Below are 20,688 nucleotides of genomic sequence, written 5' to 3'. Positions count from 1 at the left end.
TAAGAGACCTATGACAGTTCTGGAGGAGTTACAAGCTCAGAGGCTGAGATGGGAGACAATCATTGCTTCACCAATTGCAGCTTTATGGGAGAGTGGCAAAGAGAAAACCACTCTTGAAAAAACTCACATAAAATCTCGGCTAGAGTTTACCAGAAGGCATGTAGGAGACTTTGAAGTCAGCTGGATGAAGGTTCTGTTGCCTGATAAAACCAAAACTAATCTTTTTAGCCATCAGACAAAATGCTATGTCTGCCTTAAGTCAAACACCACACACCGTCAAAAACACACTATCCCTACCGTGAAGCATAGTGGTGGCTGCATCTTGCTGTGGGGATGCTTCACTGCAGCAGGCCCTGGAAAGCTTGTGAAGGTAGAGGGTAAAATGAATGCAGCAAAATACAGAGAAATCCTGGAGGAAAACCTGATGTAGTCTGCAAGAGAACAGCGACTTGGAAAAGATTTGTTTCCAACAAATCAATGGCACCAAGCATAAAGCCAAAGCTCCACAGGAATGGCTTATAAACAACAAAGTTAATGTCGTGGAATGGCTAAGTCAGAGTCTATACCTCAATCCAATTGAGAATTTGTGGCTGGACTTGAAAAGGGACATTCACTCACAATCCCCATGCAATCTGACAGCTTGAGCAGTTTTGTAAGAATAATGGGGAAAAATTGCGGTGTCTAGATGTGCAAAGCTGATAGAGATCTAAACACACAGATTCAAGGCTGTAATTGCTACCAAAGGTGCATCTACTAAATACAGTACTCACTTGAAGAAGGCCATGATGTAATTATGTAATCAAATGGCAAGGTACTCTTCAGTAACACCTAGAGCAAGGCGAAAGAGTGATCCTGAGTCAGTCTGAGGAGCAGAGAGCTAAACGGAGAGCACAGTGGACAGAAACCGATCCACACAGACTCGAGGCTGTAATTGGTGCCAAAGGTGCATCTACTAAATACTGACTTGAAGGGGGTGAATACTTATGCAATCAATTATTTGTGTTTTATATTTGTAATTAATTTCGATCACTTTGTTGGGATATGTTTTCACTTTGACACAAACGGGTCTTTTTCTGTTGATCTGTGTCAAAAAAAAGCCAATTTAAATCCACTGTGATTCAATGTTGTAAAACTTTGTTCAATGTTCAATGTTGGAAAGTGGCCAGTGAGTGAGTGGGCCAGTGAAGGAGTGGAGATTTGAGGCTTTGACTCGAGAGGCTTCGACGAGAAGAGGCGGAGGACGAGCTTGTGCCCAGTTAGTCTTTACAATGCCTTCTGAGACAGTGATGTGCCTCTCCTGTGAGATGTGGCATTGGGGAAGCACCCCTCTCCCGCAGAGTCACATCTGCCAGAAGTGCTTGCAGCTGGGCAATCTGGAAGACCGTGTGAGGAATCTAGAGCAGCAGCTGGATGACCTTCGACTCATAAGGGAGAATGAGGCAGTCATAAATGAGAGCTACAGGGAGGTAGTCACACCTAGGCTGCCGGAAGCAGGTCGTTGGGTGACAGTCCGAGGGGAGAAAGCGAAGGAGAGTAGACAGGTAGTGCAGAGCACCCCTGTAGCCATTCCCCTGAATAATAAGTTAACCGTCCTGGATACTGTTGGTGAGGACGACCGACCAGGTGTGAGCCACGGTGGCAGGGCCTCTGGCACTGAGTCTGACCCTGTGGTGCAGAAGGATGGGACGGAGAAGAGGAGAGCTGTCGTCATTGGAGACTCTATAGTCAGGGAAGCTGACAGGAGATTTTGTGGACGTGAGAAGGAAACCCATATGGTTTGTTGCCTCCCGGGTGCCAGGGTCCGGGATGTCTCTGACCGGGTGCATGAGATCCTGGTACGAGAGGGAAAGCAACCAGAAGTCGTGATACATGCTGGGACCAATGACATAGGCAGAAGGAGGGATGAGGTCCTGAATTGTGAGTTTCGGGAACTAGGCAGAAGGCTGAAGAACAGGACCTCAAGGGTGGCGTTCTCAGGATTGCTGCCAGTGCTACGTGATAGTGATGGTAAGAATTGGAGGAGATGGCAGTTGAATGCATGGCTGAGGAGTTGGTGCAGGGGGCAGGGTTTTAGATTTTTGGACCATTGGGATCTCTTCTGGGGAAGGTGGGACCTGTACAGATTGGATGGGTTGCACCTGAACTCAAGGGGGAGCAATATCCTTGCAGGTCAGTTTGCTAGCATGGTTCGTGAGGGTTTAAACTAATTTGCAAGGGGGATGGGACCCGGAGCGATAGAGCAGTGAAAGAAGTGCATAGAGTAAAGCCAGATCTAACATATAGAGAGGCTTTGAGGAAAGAGCAGCAGAATAAAGGGTGCAAAGGTAGCAAGGTAGAAGGGCTAAAGTGTGTGTACTTCAATGCAAGAAGCATCAGGAACAAAGGTGATGAACTGAGAGCTTGGATTCATACTTGGAATTATGATGTAGTGGCCATTACGGAGACTTGGCTGGCACCAGGGCAGGAATGGATTCTCAATATTCCTGGATTTCAGTGCTTTAAAAGGGATAGAGAGGGGGGAAAGGGGGAGGAGGGGTGGCATTACTGGTCAGGGATACTATTACAGCTGCAGAAAGGGTGGGTAATGTAGCAGGATCCTCTTTTGAGTCAGTATGGGTGGAAGTCAGGAACAGGAAGGGAGCAGTTACTCTACTGGGGGTATTCTATAGGCCCCCTGGTAGCAGCAGAGATACCGAGGAGCAGATTGGGAGGCAGATTTTGGAAAGGTGCAAAAATAACAGGGTTGTTATCATGGGTGACTTTAACTTCCCTAGTATTGATTGGCACTTGATTAGTTCCATGGGTTTAGATGGGGCAGAGTTTGTTAAATGTGTCCAGGATGGATTCCTGTCACAGTATGTTGACAGACCGACTAGGGGGAATGCCATACTAGATCTAGTATTAGGTAACGAACCAGGTCAGGTCACAGATCTGTCAGTGGGTGAGCATCTGGGGGACAGTGATCACCGCTCCCTGACCTTTAGCATTATCATGGAAAAGGGTAGAATCAGAGAGGACAGGAAAATTTTTAATTGGGGAAGAGCAAATTATGAGGCTATAAGGCTAGAACTTGCAGGTGTGAATTCGGATGATGTTTTTGCAGGGAAATGTACTATGGACATGTGGTCGATGTTTAGGGATATCTTTGTGGTGAACTGCATATACCTGTCTGGACACGCCCCCTGCTGACTGCTCCTGTGGCCCCTCCCACTGACCGTGGCTCCTCCCACAGACCCCGGTATAAAGGCAATTGAGGCCTGAGCCCTGCTCAGTCTCCAGGATGTAGTATGGTGGTCAACTACTGCTTGTTCTTTCTTCCAGTCAATAAAAGCCGATATCTCGCCTTCACGTCTCAGAGAGAGTTATTGATGGTGCATCAATCTTGCAGGATGTTAGGGATAAATTTGTCCCAGTGAGGAAGATAAAGAATGGTAGGGTGAAGGAACCATAGGTGACAAGTGAAGTGGAAAATCTAGTCAGGTGGAAGAAGGCAACATACACGAGGTTTAGGAAGCAAGGATCAGATGGGTCTATTGAGGAATATAGGGTAGCAAGAAAGGAGCTTAAGAAGGGGCTGAGAAGAGCAAGAAGGGGGCATGAGAAGGCCTTGGCCAGTAGGGTAAAGGAAAACCCCAAAGCATTCTTCAATTATATAAAGAACAAAAGGATGACAGGAGTGAAGGTAGGACCAATTAGAGATAAAAGTGGGAAGATGTGCCTGGAGGCTGTAGAAGTGAGCGAGGTCCTCAATGAATACTTCTCTTCGGTATTCACCACTGAGAGGGAACTTGATGACAGTGAGGACAATATGAGTGAGGTTAATGTTCTGGGGCATGTAATATTAAGGGAGAGGAGGAGTTGGAATTGTTAAAATACATTAGGACGGATAAGTCCCCGGGGCCTGACGGAATATTCCCCAGGCTGCTCCACAAGGCAAGGGAAGATATTGCTGAACCTCTGGCTCGGGTCTTTATGTCCTCGTTGTCCACGGGAATGGTACCGGAGGATTGGAAGGAGGCGAATGTTGTCCCCTTGTTCAAAAAAGGTAGTAGGGATAGTCCAGGTAATTATAGACCAGTGAGCCTTATGTCTGTGGTGGGAAAGCTGTTGAAAAAGATTCTTAGAGATAGGATCTATGGGCATTTAGAGAATCATGGTCTGATCAGGGACAGTCAGCATGGCTTTGTGAAGGGCAGATCATGCCTAACAAGCCTGATAGAGTTCTTTGAGGAGGTGACCAGGCATATAGATAAGGGTAGTACAGTGGATGTGATCTACATGGATTTTAGTAAGGCATTTGACAAGGCTCCACATGGTAGGCTTATTCAGAAAGTCAGAAGGCATGGGATCCAGGGAAGTTTGGCCAGGTGGATTCAGAATTGGCTTGCCTGCAGAAGGCAGATGGTCGTGGTGGAGGGAGTACATTCAGATTGGAGGGTTGTGACTAGTGGTGTCCCACAAGGATCTGTACTGGGACCTCTACTTTTTGTGATTTTTATTAACAACCTGGATGTGGGGGTGGAAGGGTGGGTTGGCAAGTTTGCAGACGACACAAAGGTTGGTGGTGTTGTAGATAGTGTAGAAGATTGTCGAAGATTGCAGAGAGACATTGATAGGATGCAGAAGTGGGCTGAGAAGTGGCAGATGGAGTTCAACCCAGAGAAGTGTGAGGTGGTACACTTTGGAAGGACAAACTCCAAGGCAGAGTACAAAGTAAATGGCAGGATACTTGGTAGTGTGGAGGAGCAGAGGGATCTGGGGGTACATGTCCACAGATCCCTGAAAGTTGCCTCATAGGTAGATAGGGAAGTTAAGAAAGCTTATGGGGTGTTAGCTTTCATAAGTTGAGGGATAGAGTTTAAGAGTCGCGATGTAATGATGCAGCTGTATAAATCTCTAGTTAGGCCACACTTGGAGTACTGTGTCCAGTTCTGGTCGCCTCAGTATAGGAAGGATGTGGAAGCATTGGAAAGGGTACAGAGGAGATTTAAGAGATAGGAGCAGGAGTAGGCCAATCGGCCCCTCAAGCCTGCTCCGCCATTCAACAAGATCATGGCTGATCCAATCTTAACTCTAGTTTTCACCGAATCCCACAAGGCAACAGTGCCGACCAACAGGGCACCATGCCGCCCATTTTATTTTATTATTCATCCCGCCCAAATCCATGTGATCACCCGGGGGAAAAAAACCCGGGGAAAAAATCTGGAAAATTCCTCTCCGACCCTTTAGAGAGTATGGATTATGATCAGAGATTAAGGGAGCTAGGGCTTTACTCTTTGGAGAGAAGGAGGATGAGAGGAGACATGATAGAGATGTACAAGATATTAAGAGGAATAGACAGAGTGGACAGCCAGTGCCTCTTCCCCAGGGCACTACTGCTCAGTACAAGAGGACATGGCTTTAAGGTAAGGGGAGGGAAGTTCAAGGGGGATATTAGAGGAAGGTTTATCACTCAGAGAGTGGTTGGTGTGTGGAATGCACTGCCTGAGTCAGTGGTGGAGGCAGATACACTAGTGAAGTTTAAGAGACTACTAGACAGGTATATGGAGGAATTTAAGGTGGGGGGTTATATGGGAGGCAGGGTTTGAAGGTCGGCACAACATTGTGGGCCGAAGGGCCTGTAACGTGCTGTACTATTCTATGTTCTATGTCCTAAAACAATAAAACATGAAAACTTCCAAGAAGGGGGCTAATAATTTTATAGATACTGTATATATTTTTAAATAGTTAAATTAAATAAGTAATGCAAAAAAACAGAGATTAAAAAATAGTGAGGTCATGTTCATGGATTCATTGTCCATTCAGAAATCAAATGGCAGAGGCGAAGAAGTTATTCCTGAATCATTGAGTGTATGCCTTCAGGCTTCAGTCCCTCCTTCCTGATGGTAACAATGAGGAGAGGGCATGTCCTGGGTGATGGGGATCCTTAATAATGGATGCCACCTTTTTGAGGCATCGCTCATTGAAGATGTCCTGGATACTACTGAGGCTTGTGCCTATGATGGAGCTGATTAAGTTTATAACTCTCTGAAGCTTACCTCAATCCTGTGCAGCAACCCCTCCCCACCCCCCACCCCCATACCAGAGGGTGATGTAGCCAGTTAGTTTTGGTATGTCACCTAAAACACTTCTGCCTTCAATGAGGACTGTACTGTAAGTGTTAGAATGACTTACAGCAACTGCATCAGCCGAACTTCAACAATAAGATACCATTCTGAAACCCACATCTTTGAAGAGGAAAGGTGAATAAATATTTCAAGTCTTGGACCTTTCAACTTCTTGTCTGTCAGTTTTCTAACACTGAACTTGATTTATTTTTCTGCTAAAATTGGTGCAAGCTAGTTCAAGAAATGGGAGGGGGGTACTTTAAACAAGTGAATCATTTACAACAGAAGATCAGAAACTGCAATTTTATGTTTGTTCATTTGTTTTTATTCTCAGTACTTTAATATCAAAAATGAATGTGCTATCCTAATAAATGAACCAAACAATCCATTTATTGGAAGATGGGATGTTGTACCTTGTGATGATCAGCAGTTTACTGCAGTGTGCCAGAAACATAAAGGTAATAACTTAATTTTATTTCTTATAATAGTTTCAAATTATTTTAAATGCTTAAATATTGAAACTGTATTTCAGCATGTTTTCAAATTATTGGCTGGGAATGTAAATGGGAGTAAGATGATGTGGTGTGGGACAGCCAAATGAACGTCTCTGTACAGTGTCTTGAGGACAAATTAAGATAATGATTTCCTTCCAGATAGCTTCAGTTGGCACACTTGTATTAAAAGCTTGGAAAGTACAGGTATTAGTTTGCCAAGAAATTGCTTAAATCACTGCATCTGTTAAAGGTATTAAACATATAATGAAAAGCTGATTATGCGATTGCATCTGAATGGCATGAATGCGGGAGCCCTCACTCCCTTGATCACCACTGATGTGATTTCCCCCAACCCACTATTTCAGGCTAATCTAGTAGAAGAAGACTGCTCGATACCCCACTGGCGCTTAGGGCAGCAATAAGTGTCCTCCATCTCTGGTGATGTTCAAAGCTTCCTGCATCGTGTCAGTAGATCCATTTTCACTGCTGTCAGTCATTCAAATCCCGGGTGGGAACTCAGGAATACCGTCGCGCTCAGATGTAGAAGGATTCTCCATTGCTGTTTCTGGAACAGTTTTGTTTTGCCAGTCAGGGATTTTAGCTCTGAGCTGAACCCCCCCAAACCTGGAGGACCAGTGGAACATCCTTAGTCTGGCCACTACCCTTTGATCTGTTTGGCATGGGTGACCCTACTAAGAGCCAAAGCATAAAGCTCTGACTCCAGGCAACATAGCTCTCCAGATCACTGAGGCACTCAAGCCTCCAAACCCTATGACAAGATTGTGGTCCTCTTGGAGATAGTAATCCAGTGGGCCATACGCAATCCAATAATAGGACTCCTGATGTCATCTGTGTCAGCAAGTACTTTCTCCTGCTGCCTTTGAGAAAAAACTTCAGCCACTACAGTCCCTAGCCTGTTCCCACTGCTGCAAATTAATATTTATATTTTACATGTTTAAATCTTCTTCAGGGCTCTAACTTCCACAGTTCTAGCAACACCTTTTTGAAACTACAGTTTGAGGAGGATCCACTTTTCAAACATTGTTGCCAGGTAGAAAGTTGGAATTGCCCAAATCCCTCTTTGGTTGGAAGCAGTCTGGACCTAGGAAGAGCACAGGAAAATGGAGAGCAGAGGGAGAGTTGACACAATAGTTATTTTAACTTTGGATTGCCCTACAAGAGTTATCAACCTCGTTAGTTTTAGAAAATAAAATGTATTCCGCACCTAAGCGCCTCTCTGAGAGCAATGTATTTTATATTTAGTTCTACAGAGAGCTAGAGGTGAATGAATATACCTGATCAGATTTTATTTGTTTAACAGTCAAACGAATACCATGACATAAAAGGTATGTGCTTGTTTGGTATAATTCAGAGGGATAAGACCATTAATCAAGGTGACAGGCACAAAATGCCAGAGGAACTCAGCAGGCCAGACAGCATCTGAGGAACTGAATAAACAGTTGATGTTTTGGAGCGAGACCTTCTTCAGGACTAGATCGGAAGGGGAGGTCTCCCCTTTTCCCCTTCATTCCAGTCCTGAAGAAGTGTCTCAGCCTGAAATGTTGACTTTTTACTCTTTTCCTTAGATGCTGCCTGGCCTGCTGAGGTCCTCCATCGTTATTTGTATGTTGCTTTGGAATTCCAGCATCTGCAGATTTTCTTGTGTTTGTCATTAATCGAGGTGAATCATTATTGAAATAAATTGCCACTTTGGAATGTCGAAGTCTAGTTTATTAGGGTCTGGTATGCAGCAACATAGTTTTAATGTTTATTTCTGAAAACTGGCTTTAACAGAGATGCTTCGAATATCACTCATCATTTTATGAGCAGTCACTGTCAATTTTTCATATTTTCTTTTGGAAGGTTCTGTCAATGGGACAGTCACTCAGGTTTTAAATGACACCTTGAATTTTCTAAACCATACATACATAATAATCAGGAAGAACCTAACTTGGGAAGAATCGCTAACAGAATGTCAGAAGAATGGTTACAAATTGGTTAGCATCAGTGAAGCCTATCATCAAGGCTTCCTCACAGTTACTGTCAACGCACTTGGATATCCAGTATGGATCGGACTCTACAGCCAAGATGTGAGTACCTGTTGCGTCATTTCCAAATTGTTATGTTATCCAATGGGAAAGGGAAGATGAATATACAGAAGCATCTTTTTTTTTAATGGAGATGGATTATAATGAAAGCTCTTAAAATTTCAATGACAGTTGATTGTTAATTGATCAGCTTCAACCAAAAAGAGCAAAAGAAAATTAATTTCTAAATTGAAATATTTATTTCTTTAGTGCAGCAGTAATGTTAGCAGATGTCATGAATCATTGTTAATGTGATAATTATTCCAACAAGTCCAGGGGCGGGAGGGAGGGAATGATGAGAAAAGTTTTCTCCAAAAATATAAGTACTAGCTTCATTACATCTTGCTTTTCTGCTTTCTTCCTATCTCGTGGAAACTTCAGCCAATATTTTCTATATTTCTAAATAATTGGAAAATGATAACTCAACATCATCTTTTTTATTTGAAAATATCTTGGTATACATTACTGTTTCATGGTTCAGTACAATTAAAATTGTCTGTCTACTACATAATAACTCCTTTGGTCAATTTGGCTGTTAGTGGACTACTTGGCATTTCTTGGAAATATTGTAACAAGCTTGCAAAGTTGGTGAATCTTCATGAGTTTAATGACTGCCATGAAATGCTCACTTTTCAGATCTCGAAGTACAAAGCTATTGTTCCATTTTTCCCACCTTGTATTCTGTTGTTTACAGATACCTCGATGAAGATCTAAGATTCTTCAGTTCATTCTCTACTGTTCAGTGAATCATACTCTAATTATTGATTAACATTTCCAGAATTGGGGAAAACTGTTGTTAAATGTGCATTTTGTGTAGAGCCTATACCAATTTCTATTTAGATAGATGACATTGATGCATGTATAAATCCAAGAAACTGCCCTTATAGTGTGTTAGATTTTGTAGAATGTGGTGATTGATTGATTGATTGATTTAATATTATTATTTTATTTTTTTGTCTTCTATATTATGTATTGCAGTGAATTGCCGCTACTAGGTTAACAAATTTCACATCACATGCCAGTGATAATAAACCTGATTCTGATTATTATGTTTTATTTTCAATTCCAGGATGGATTATACTTTCGCTGGTCTGATGGAAGACACTTTACATATAGTCATTGGAGTATGGACAATTCAGAAGCTACTGATAACTGTGTATACATGGATGTTGATGGGTACTGGAAAACTTTGGGTTGTAATTCAGTATTAAAAGGGGCTATTTGCCATCTTCAACAAAGTAAGTATACCAGTTTTTTTGAAGGAAGTGTAACAAATATTTTCCAAGGGGAGATGGGTGCCATTCTTTGAATTAGTTATAATACTCCAAATGGAGTCTAATTTGGTTGTAGCACTGTTCAAACAAAAGTGAGGGAGTTCAAATGGAGTTTCAATATTTCTGATATTTATCTCTGACCTATCACCAAGATTTATCTGAACATTTATTTCTTCTGCAAATTGGCTGTCATGTGCCCCTAAATTACACAAGAAGCCACACTTAATTAATATTGAATATGCGTAAAGTATTTTGGGCTATTCTGAGAACATGAAGAAAACTTGATAAATATAAGTTCTTATTTGTTTCTTGGGTTCGATCACCAAACAACTTTCAGTGTCAGAGACATAGAACAGCATAGGAGAGGTGGCAGACTATAACATAGGATGTGATATGCAAATATTCTAAGTTAGAGCATCAAAATATTGTAATGAGACAAAAGGCCAGGGTTGGTTTTAAAGGTGTGGCCTCAGGGATCTTTGGGACAAAGTTTCTAAAATCTTCAAAGTGGGACATTAATTGTGTAAATGGGATATTTTATCTCCACTTTCATAATCTGCTAAGGATAAAACTAGTACTTTGTATGTTTTAAAATAAATATTTTAATGTGACAGATGAACAAGAACAAGAACCAACTAAGACTGAAACTGTGAGGTGCCCTCATAAGATTCAAGGAGCAATATGGATTCCATTCAGAAATAATTGTTACGCTTTTCTAAGTCATCCTGAAAAGACTGATGTTTTCCAGGAGAGCACTGTCCACTCTAAGTGTAAGGATTTAGGTAAGAGCTATTGTGAATGGCGCTTGTTATTCTAACAGGTAACGATTCATGTGTTTGAAGAAATTCATTGCCGCTTTACATCAGGTGTGCTAAAAATCTGTTTATAGTTTGAATAATTATTCTGAAGTTTATACTGAAGAATGAAGTAACCGGTTGCTTATCTGATCCCTGTTGTCACATTTTTAAATCTTTCGTCCTTTCTAATTGAGGCATTTTGACTTAGTGAAAAGTAGAACTTACTCAAAAATCTTTGTCAAACAGATCCACGTGCCACAACATTGACTATTAGGAATGAAGAAGAAAATAATTTTATCACTGAGCAACTTAAAGTTCACAGATACCTATACAAATTGGTGTGGCTGAATATTATAAATAATGGTAAGTAATGCATGATATCTTTCTCCTGTTATTTGTTGTAATAATTTATTTCTGGTGTTTCAATTGATTATAGATCAATGATTATAGATCTTTGAGCAGTGATCTTCGTTGTCTGCACGGCTGGGTGTTTTGACAAATAATGCACAGATTTTTCATACATTGCTCAGCCAATAAAATTGGGACTCATTATGGGAACTTGCAGAGGTGTATTATCTGATCCATCACAGTTAGACCCTGCATGTTGCATGGTCCAAGGATGCAAAACAAAAATATTTGGCAAACACTAATTCCAGCCATTTTAAAAAAACATATCTCATCAGGCTCAAACTTCAGAATTCAGAATCAGGTTTATTGGGGCGGCACAATAGCGTAGTGGTTTGTGCAATGCTCTACAGCACTGGCAATCACCTATCAGGGTTCGATTGCCACCACTGTCTGTGAGGAGTTTGTACATTCTCCCCTGTGACCACATGGATTTCATCTGTGTCCTCCAGTTCCCTCTACATTCCAAAGATGTACAGGTTAGGGTTGGTAAGTTGTGGGCATGAAACGGTGTCAGAAGTATGGTGACACCTGTGGAATGCTCCCAGCACATCTTTGTACTGTGCCGATTGATGACACAAAATGTGCATTTCACTGCGTGTTTCGATGTACATCAGAATCAAGTTTACTATCACTGGCATATGTCATGGAATTTGTTGTTGTACAGCATCAGTGCATTGCAATACATAACAATAAAAACTGTAAGAAATAGTAAAACTCTGTAGTAAGAAATATATATTAAAATGTTAAATAAGTAATAGACAATAGACAGTATGTGCAGTAGGCCATTCGGCCCTTTTAGCCAGCACCGCCATTCACTGTGATCATGGCTGATCATACACAATCGGTACTGATTGTTCCTGCCCTCTCCCCATATCCCTTGACCCCGCTATCTATAAGAGCTCTATCTAACTCTCTCTTGAAAGCATCCAGAGACTTGGCCTCCACTGCCTTCTGGGGCAGAGCATTCCACATATCCACCACTCTCTGGGTGAAAAAGTTTTTCTGCATCTCTGTTCTAAATGGCCTACCCCTTATTCTTAAACTGTGGCCTCTAGTTCTGGACTCACCCATCAGCGGGAACATGCTTCCTGCCTCCAGCATGTCCAATCCCTTAACAATCTTATATGTTTCAATCAGATCCTCTCTCATCCTTCTAAATTCCAGTGTATACAAGCCCAGTCGCTCCAATCTTTCAACATATGACAGTCCCGCCATTCCGGGAATTAACCTTGTGAACCTACGCTGCATTCCCTCAATAGCAAGAATGTCCTTCCTTGAATTTGGAGACCAAAACTGCACACAATACTCCAGGTGGGGTCTCACCAGGTCCCTGTACAGCTGCAGAAGGACCTCTTTACTCCTATACTCAATTCCTTTTGTTATAAAGGCCAGCATGCCATTAGCTTTCTTCACTGCCTGCTGTACCTGCATGCTTGCTTTCATTGACTGATGTACAAGAACACCTAGATCTCATTGTACTTCCCCTTTTCCTAACTTGACTCCATTTAGATAGTATTCTGCCTTCCTGTTCTTGCCACCAAAGTGGATAACCTCACATTTATCCGCATTAAACTGCATCTGCCATACGTTTGCCCGCTCACCTAGCCTGTCCAAGTAACCCTGCATTCTCATAACATCCTCCTGACATTTTACACTGCCACCCAGCTTTGTGTCATCGGCAAATTTGCTAATGTTACTTTTAACCCCTTCATCTAAAACAGTAAGTAGGGCAATGTAACAAAGTAGGGCAACAAATGTAGTGTTCATGAGTTCAATGTCTCTTCAGAAATCAGATGACAGAGGAGAAGAAACCTTTCCTAAGTCATTGAGTGTATGCCTTCAGACTCCTGTATCTCACCCCTGATAGTAGCAATGAGAAGAGGGCATGTCCTGGGTGATGAGGGTCCTTAAAGATGGATGCTGCCTTTTTGCAGATCGCTCTTTGACGATGTCCTATTGGTGTACACGATGGAGCTGAATGAGTTTACAACTCTCTGCAGCATATTTCAATCCTATGCAGTAGCCCCCACCGCCTACCCCATATGGTGATACAGCCAGTTAGAATGCTCCACAGTACATCTGCAGAAATCTGCAAGTGTATTTGGTGACATACCAAATTTCCTCAGACTCCTAATGAAATATAGCTGCTGTTTGTAACAAATAAAACTAATCTCTGTCTTTTATCTTTATTGCTTTTAATCATAAAATGTGTTGTTTGTGGCAGCTGTATATTGTTAAAATTATTGTAAATAACAAGTAAATATACAGTGCAAAAAGGAATAATAAAATACTGTTCATGAATTCATGGACCATTCAGAAATCTGATGGCTTAGGGGAAGAAGCTATTCCTAAGTTGTTGTGTGTATCTTCAGTTTCCTGTACTTCCTCCGCAACAGTACTACAAGAAGGCATGTAGCAGATGCTGGGGTCTTTGTTGGTGGATATTGCTTTCTTGGGGAATTGTTTCTTGAAGGTATCCTCAGTTGTGGGAAGTTTCCTTGTTGGGGTGTGATGCAATCAATCAGGATGCTTTCTACTGTACCTGTATAGAAGATAGCAAGAGTCTTTGTTGACATACCAAATTTTGTCAAACACACAATGAAATAGAGCAACTTCTGTATCTTCTTTGTGGTTCCATCAATGTGTTCGGCCCAAAACAAATTCTTCAAGATGTTGATTCCCAGAAACTTGAAACTGCTTATGTTTTGTACTGCTGATCCTTCAATCAGAACTGTGGCATCTTCTCCTGATTTCCCCTTCTTGAAGTCCACAGTCATTTCCTCAGTCTTGCTGATGAGTGTGTGGTTGCTACTGTAAAACCACTCAAGCAGCCTATCTATCTATCACTCCTGTAAAGCCGCCTCCTCTGGAGCACCTTGCTAAAATTGTGCAAAGGGTAAATAGTGAGATAGTCAGTCTTTTTTCCAAGTGGAAATGTCAATTATTAGATGGCATAGCTTTAAGGTGAGATGGGGAGAAGTTAAAGGAGATGTAGAAACCATGTCTGGGTTTACACAGAGTACAAGGAGATTTACACAGAGTGATCAGTGCCTGTGATGTGCTGTCAGAGTAAGTAGAACAAAGATGAGAAAGTCTGCAGATGCTGGAAATCCAAGCAACACACACACAAAATGTTGGAGGAACTCAGCAGATCAAGCAGCATCTATTGAAAAGAGTTAACAGTCGAAGTTTCAGCTTTACTCTTTTCCACAGATGTTGCCTGGCCTATTGAGTTCCTCCAGCATTTGTGTGTAGCCTGTCAGGGGAAGTGGTGGAAGCAAATATGACAGCAGCATTTTAAGACACTTTAGACAAACCCATGAGCAGGGAGGGAATGGGATGATGTCAGGACATATACTGATGGATGGGATCAGTTAAATTGCATCTTGGTTGGCACAGAAATTGTGTATAAAAGAACATAGGAATTACTGTACTGTCCTATGTTCTTATCTGACATCATCATCATGTGCCATGCCGTGTGGCGTGACCATGATGGTCCTTGGCAAATTTTTCTGCAGAAGTGGTTTGCCATTGCCTTCTTCTGGGCAGCGTCTTTACAAGACAGGTGACCCCAGCCACTATTAATACTCTTCAGAAGTTGTTTGCCTGGTGTCAGTGGTTTCATAACCAGGGCTTGTGATGTGCACCAGCTGCTTATCCGCTGTCTGTTCTCATGGCTTCACGTGACCCTAAGCAGGTGGTTCACTTTGCCCAAGGGTGATTTGCAGGCTAGCGGAGAGAAGGAACACCTTACACCTCCTTTGGTACAGATATACAGTACCACCACCCCACCAACCAATCTTATCGTTTGAGACTCTTCCACATGGGTACATCCCAACAACTACATAGTCATGTGCCCGCTCATTCTTCCAAAGATCAAAGAATATGAGCTATAGACCAGCGAGCCTTACACCAATGTTGAACAAACTATTGGAGAAGATTCTTAGAGACAGGATTTATGAGCATTTGAAGAAGCTTAGTCTGATTTGCCAGAAGGTAGAGGGTGGTAATAGATGGAGTATATTCTGCCTGGTTTGGCAGGGATCTGTTCTGGGACCCTTGCTCTTTGTGATTTTTATAATTGGCTTGGATGAGATAGATGAGATACGTTTGCAGATGGCATGAAGGTTGGTGGTGTTGTGGATAGTGTAGAAGTTGTCGTAGCCTACAGAAGGTCATTAATAGGATGCAGAACTGGGCTGAGAAATGGCAGATGGAGTTCAATCAGGGAAAGTGTGAAGTGATACACTTTGAAAGTTGGAACTTGAAGGCAGAGTACAGAGTCAAAGGCAGGATTCATATTGTGGAAGATCAAAGGGATCTTGGGGTCCATGTCCATACATCTCTCAAAGTTGCCACGCAAGTTGATAGGGTGGTTAAGAAGGCCTATGGTTCAATAGTTCAATAGTTCCATTTAATATTGTGGTATGTATACAATATGCAACACAAAATTCTTGTTCTTCACAAACATCCACGAAAACAAAAGAGTGCTCCAAAGAGTGAGTGACGGTAACAATGTTAGAAACCCAAAGCCCTCCCTGCTTCCTCCCTCACTTACTTCAGCAAAAAAAAGCATCAGTACCCTCCACCCACCAAGCAAGCAATAGCAAAGCCTCCAAGAAAGACCACGATCTTCAATACAATAAAAACTAATCGTTTGCCCCGACAGTTCGACATGCCACAGACTCTCTCTCTCCCCAGTAAAGGGACAAAGAGGTGTCATCCTTTCACAGTGAGAGGGGAGACATAAACAAATCAAGTCATTGATTTACAATGATAAGCTCTGCCACATCGCTTTTCTCCCCCCAAGTTCTCCGACTCAAGAATTGGCAACACTCTCCCTCCGATGAGAGAAAGAGAAAGCACGTGATTGGCCAGATACAGAGCCCCCGACAGCTGAACTGACGTTCCGTTTCCTCTCATGGCGCCTCAGTCAGTGAAACTGGCATAAAATCGGTTACGTCCACAAGGCCACAAACCCTTAGAACCCCGAAGGTGCACTCATCTTCTCAGCTGCATCCTTGGAATATCAAAAAATGGCCAGTAGATGAGCTCTGGAAGTTGATCCCACAGCCACAAAGAACCAAAAACTGAGAGTAACTCTAGGCCAGGGTCTTCGACGGAGCCCCATCCAGTTCGAAAAGCAAAAAGAGAGACATTAAATGTAGAAATTAAGCTGTTTCCACAGATGTACTTGAAGGAGTCACTGTCAAGCATCATCATAGCGCTTCATTAGAGCTGAGTTAACCTTCATTACTTTGGGGATTGAGTACAAGAGCCATGAGGTAATGTTGTAGCTCCATAAAACTTTGGTTAGAACACATGTGAAATATTGTGTTCAATTTTAGTCACCTCATTATAGAAAAGATGTGGAAACTTTAGAGAGGGCACAAAGGAGATGAAGCAGGGTGCTGCCTGGATTGGACAGCATGTCTTATGAGGATAGTTTGAGTGAGCTAGAGCCTTTTGTTTTGTAACAAAAGAAAAGGAGAAATGACTTGACAAAGTTTTACAAGATGATAACAGGAAACAATAGTGACTTATTTTCCAGAATGGAAATGGCTAATACCAGGGCATTCTTTAAGGTGATTGGAAAAGCGTATAAGAGGACATCAGAGGTAGTTTTTTTTAAACACAGAATATGGTGGGTGCATGGAACGTGCTGCCAGGCTAGTGGTAGAGGCAGATACATTAGAAACGTTCTTAAAAGCTCTTAGATGCGTGAATGAAGGAAAAACGGAGAGCTGTGTGAGAGGGAACGGTAAGATTGACCTTCGAGTAGGTCACAGCATCATGGGCGAAATGGCCTGTACTGTGCTGTGCTTTTCTATGTTCGAGGTTAAGTTCTCCCTTTGTTTATACCATTAAACTTTTTTCCGTTTCATTTTGGTAAACATTTTCAGTAATCATTTGTTGTGCAATTAACTGGTAAGTGACAGATTAATTGAAACTCAGCAATTGTAACTCTGATACAGGTGTTGATAGGAAAAGTTCTCCTATAATAATATACAGCAGTCGGATTTTCTTACATTGAAAGCCTTTCAAAGTTTCAGACAAATCTGATTTGTTTTCTTATTGAGTTAATATATTATAATTTTGTCTAATAAGCTATGCTTTTATTCTGGAAACCACGTTAACTGTGTTTGTTTTGGTTTTAGGAAAGCATATGATGTGGTATGATGGTTCCTACGTGTATTTTTCCAAGTGGCAATCTGAAAGGCCCGGCTTTGTTAACACACATGACTATTTCCTCGTGGCTGTCCTAGATGTATTTGGATTTTGGCATTTGACTGTCCATCCTTACTACCAGACAAAATTGTCACTTCAGTGTGCCTTTGTCTGTAAAATTGAAAATGGTAAGACTACCAATCTCTGTCAGTTAATAGTGCTTAGAATCTGTTGCTGAATCTGAATATTTGGGGACCTTGCTGTGAGCATCCAAATGTCATTTTGTTGAAATGGTGCTGAAAACAATCTTATTTATTTGCATATCTGTAGATATTGATGCTATTCCAGTGAAGAGTGCACTGATTTACAAATCCATGAATTTTATCAAACTAAGTAATGTAATGTGCAGTCTTAAAAATACAGATACAGAAAGAGTTTAACTTGTAAGCTCACCAGTGCTACTTTGGAGGAGAGTCAGAATTTGAAACTTCAACAGAATACATCGATTTTAAAGCTGCTTCAATAACTGCCATTTCTGTAACTTCCATTTCAAAGTTGAACAGATCTGGTTGCCTCAGTTCATAAGTGAACATGCAAATGTTTTTGTGTTAGTACAATTTTTGTTTTTTTTAATACAGTTAATTATTTACTGAATACTTAATAGATTTTAAATGTCTGGGTGTCAAAGACCATATTTAAAACAATTTAAAAACAATGGTATCTTTGAGAAAATGAAAGCCTCCAACAGAGATTTGCCTCCCATCATTGGTTATCACCCTGCAAGAGGACCATAGCCCTGACGTAGGGTTTAGAACTTGCGTAGCTCAATGACCTGGAGAGCTATGTTGGCTGGAGTCAGGGCTTTATGTTTTGGCTCTTGATAAGGTCACTCATGCCAAATAGGTCAAAGGGTAGAGGCCAGATGAAGAGTGGTCCATAGTACTCCAGGGTTTGGGGTTCAGCTCGGGGCTAACAAACCTCACTGGTCAAAAAAAAAAAATTGTTACTGAAACAGCAATGAAAAATCATTCTGTAACTGTGTGCAAAGGTTAATGGCCAAGGTCAGACAGAGATAGAAGACCCTCATTACTGCTCTAAACACCAGCAGTGTAATGGGCAGTAACTAGCGATTGGCTATCATGGGAGTTTCACAGATGACCAAGCATCCCAGACCAGGGTTCAGGGAACCAATGAGATAGATTTTACACTTCCAGTTTGGATAATTACTGTTCTTGGGATCATCCAGATAGGAAATCTGTGTGGAGAATGCCTCTCAGACAAACAGGGCCTTAAGATACATCATTTGAATACCTACAGAAATGATTGAATTAAATTCCTCCCGTAAAATGGAGGCACAAGAAGCTGCAAATGCTGGAAGCTGAAGCAACAGACAAAATGCTGGATGAACTCAGCCCTACAGACAGTTGCCTGACCCATTGAGTTCTTCAGGCAATTTGTTCCTACCTCCTTTAAAATAGCCATTCAGACTAAGCTCTGTCCTCCCTTCATCTGCGCAACATTTGACAAATTGTGGATAATTTTTTCAGTATATTCTTCTGTGCATGCACTACATTTTCAATGTACAATTAATTCCACATTATACTTCTCTAAATATTTAGTTCCATTGAACTTAATTAAAATTGTTCTAAATTAGCATTTTTTTTCTTCTTAAGACCCTGATCCAAGTCATTTTGAACATCCTCCTGAAAAAGTGCAATATGGAAACCACACTTATATGTTAATTCAGAAGAAGACAACTTGGTATAATGCACTGCAACAATGCAAAAAGTCCCAATATCAACTTGTCAGTGTCTATGATGAATCTCAGCATGTTTTCCTGAAGAATTTGGTGAAGTCAGATGGTTTTCCTCTCTGGATTGGTCTGTTCAGCCAAGATGTAAGTTTTCAAAAACAAAAGAGCATGTTACCCATCTTAACTATATAGCCCTAATAGATATCAACCAAACATCAGCTTAGACATTATATCTAATCCATGCAAGTATTTAATAGTTTTTGAGAGAACTTAGCTTTATATTATGATATGCCTTTGCAATTACTCAAGTGAGGACAGAAAGTTTACCTGTTCATTCAGAATCAGGCATATATCAAAATTTGTTCTCTTTGTGGCAACGGTACAATGCGATACATAATAATAGGAAAAAAATGTGAATTACAGTAAGTGTATGTATGCATCTATGTGGGAGAAAGAAGCATCGCATAACACCAGTGCACAATGGCTGAAAGACCTACAGGCAAGCCTCTGTAGTCTCCCAGAGGAAGAACCCGTCACCATCACAGTAGTAGATACCCAGCAATGAGTGGTAAGTATGGAGAACTGGATATCACCAGGGCCTGACATGCAGGTTAAGTTGGTGGTGAGGAAGGCAAATGCAATGTTAGCATTCATTTCAAGAGACCTAGAATACAAGAGCAGAGATGTGATGCTGAGGTTTTATAAGGCACCGCTGATGCCTCACCTTGACTATTGGGAACAATTTTGGACTCCTTATCTAAGAACAGAGATACTGGCATTGGAGAGGATCCAGAGGAGGTTCACAGCAATGATTCGGGGAATGAAAGGGTTATCATATGAGAAACATTTGATGGCTCTGGGCCTGTGTTTGCTGGAATTTAGAAGTTCGGGATTTCATTGAAACCTTTTGAATGTTGAAAGGCCTAGACAGAGTAGATGTGGAAAGGATGTTTCCGATGGTGGGGCAGTCTAGGACAAAAGGGCCCAGCCTCAAGATAGAGGAGCATTCATTTAAAACAGAGATGCAGAGTAATTTCTTTAGCCAGAGGGTGGTAAATTTGCAGAATTTGTTACCACAGGCAGCTGTGGAGGCCAGGTCATTGGTTGTATTTAAGGCGGAGATTAATAGGTTCTTGATGCCATGGCATCAAAGGTTACGGAGAGAAGGCCGGGTAGTGGGGCTGAGGAGGGGGAAAATAAATGATCAGCTATGATTAAGTGGTGGAGCAAACTGGATGGGCCAAATGGCCTAATTCTCCTATGTCTTATGATCCACACCCATTGGCTGAAGAAACTAATAGCATTACATACACGGCTGGCAGCTCAAGTGAACCAGCTGCCTGAAGCAGGCTCCCACCCTGACTGGCTAACTCGGAAGGCCAGTACTCAGAATGAAGGATCCTCACAAAGGAGCAAACACCATCGAACTACTGGCCTGTAAACTGCCTGTCAACAGCATGGAGGCTATCAGGCATCATAGCCACGAAGCTGATGGAACATATTTGTAAATTCCTGAGCCCTGCTCAGTGGGTGATTGGTAATGGAACCAGAGGCTCCAGGCACCGACTACTGATAGACAAAGCAGTCATGCAAGACTCCA

The 20,688-nt window shown here is 41.8% G+C and overlaps 1 protein-coding gene across 2 annotated transcripts in view; it reads left to right on the top strand.

The window, feature by feature from the left end:
- ly75 (lymphocyte antigen 75) overlaps positions 1-20,688 on the top strand; it is a 180,320-nt gene that overhangs the window by 136,060 nt on the left and 23,572 nt on the right. For both annotated transcript variants that reach the window (XM_073047388.1, XM_073047387.1), the window contains exons 24-30: positions 6,442-6,565; positions 8,465-8,691; positions 9,758-9,926; positions 10,577-10,744; positions 11,006-11,122; positions 17,326-17,523; positions 19,009-19,232. In XM_073047388.1, coding sequence (XP_072903489.1) covers positions 6,442-6,565; positions 8,465-8,691; positions 9,758-9,926; positions 10,577-10,744; positions 11,006-11,122; positions 17,326-17,523; positions 19,009-19,232 — 1,227 coding nt within the window. The remainder of the gene's footprint in view (positions 1-6,441; positions 6,566-8,464; positions 8,692-9,757; positions 9,927-10,576; positions 10,745-11,005; positions 11,123-17,325; positions 17,524-19,008; positions 19,233-20,688) is intronic.

The sequence above is a fragment of the Hemitrygon akajei genome, chromosome 5 (genome assembly GCF_048418815.1).
Source record: "Hemitrygon akajei chromosome 5, sHemAka1.3, whole genome shotgun sequence".
Lineage (NCBI taxonomy): Eukaryota > Metazoa > Chordata > Chondrichthyes > Myliobatiformes > Dasyatidae > Hemitrygon > Hemitrygon akajei.
This window is presented reverse-complemented; position numbering and strand designations above follow the sequence as displayed.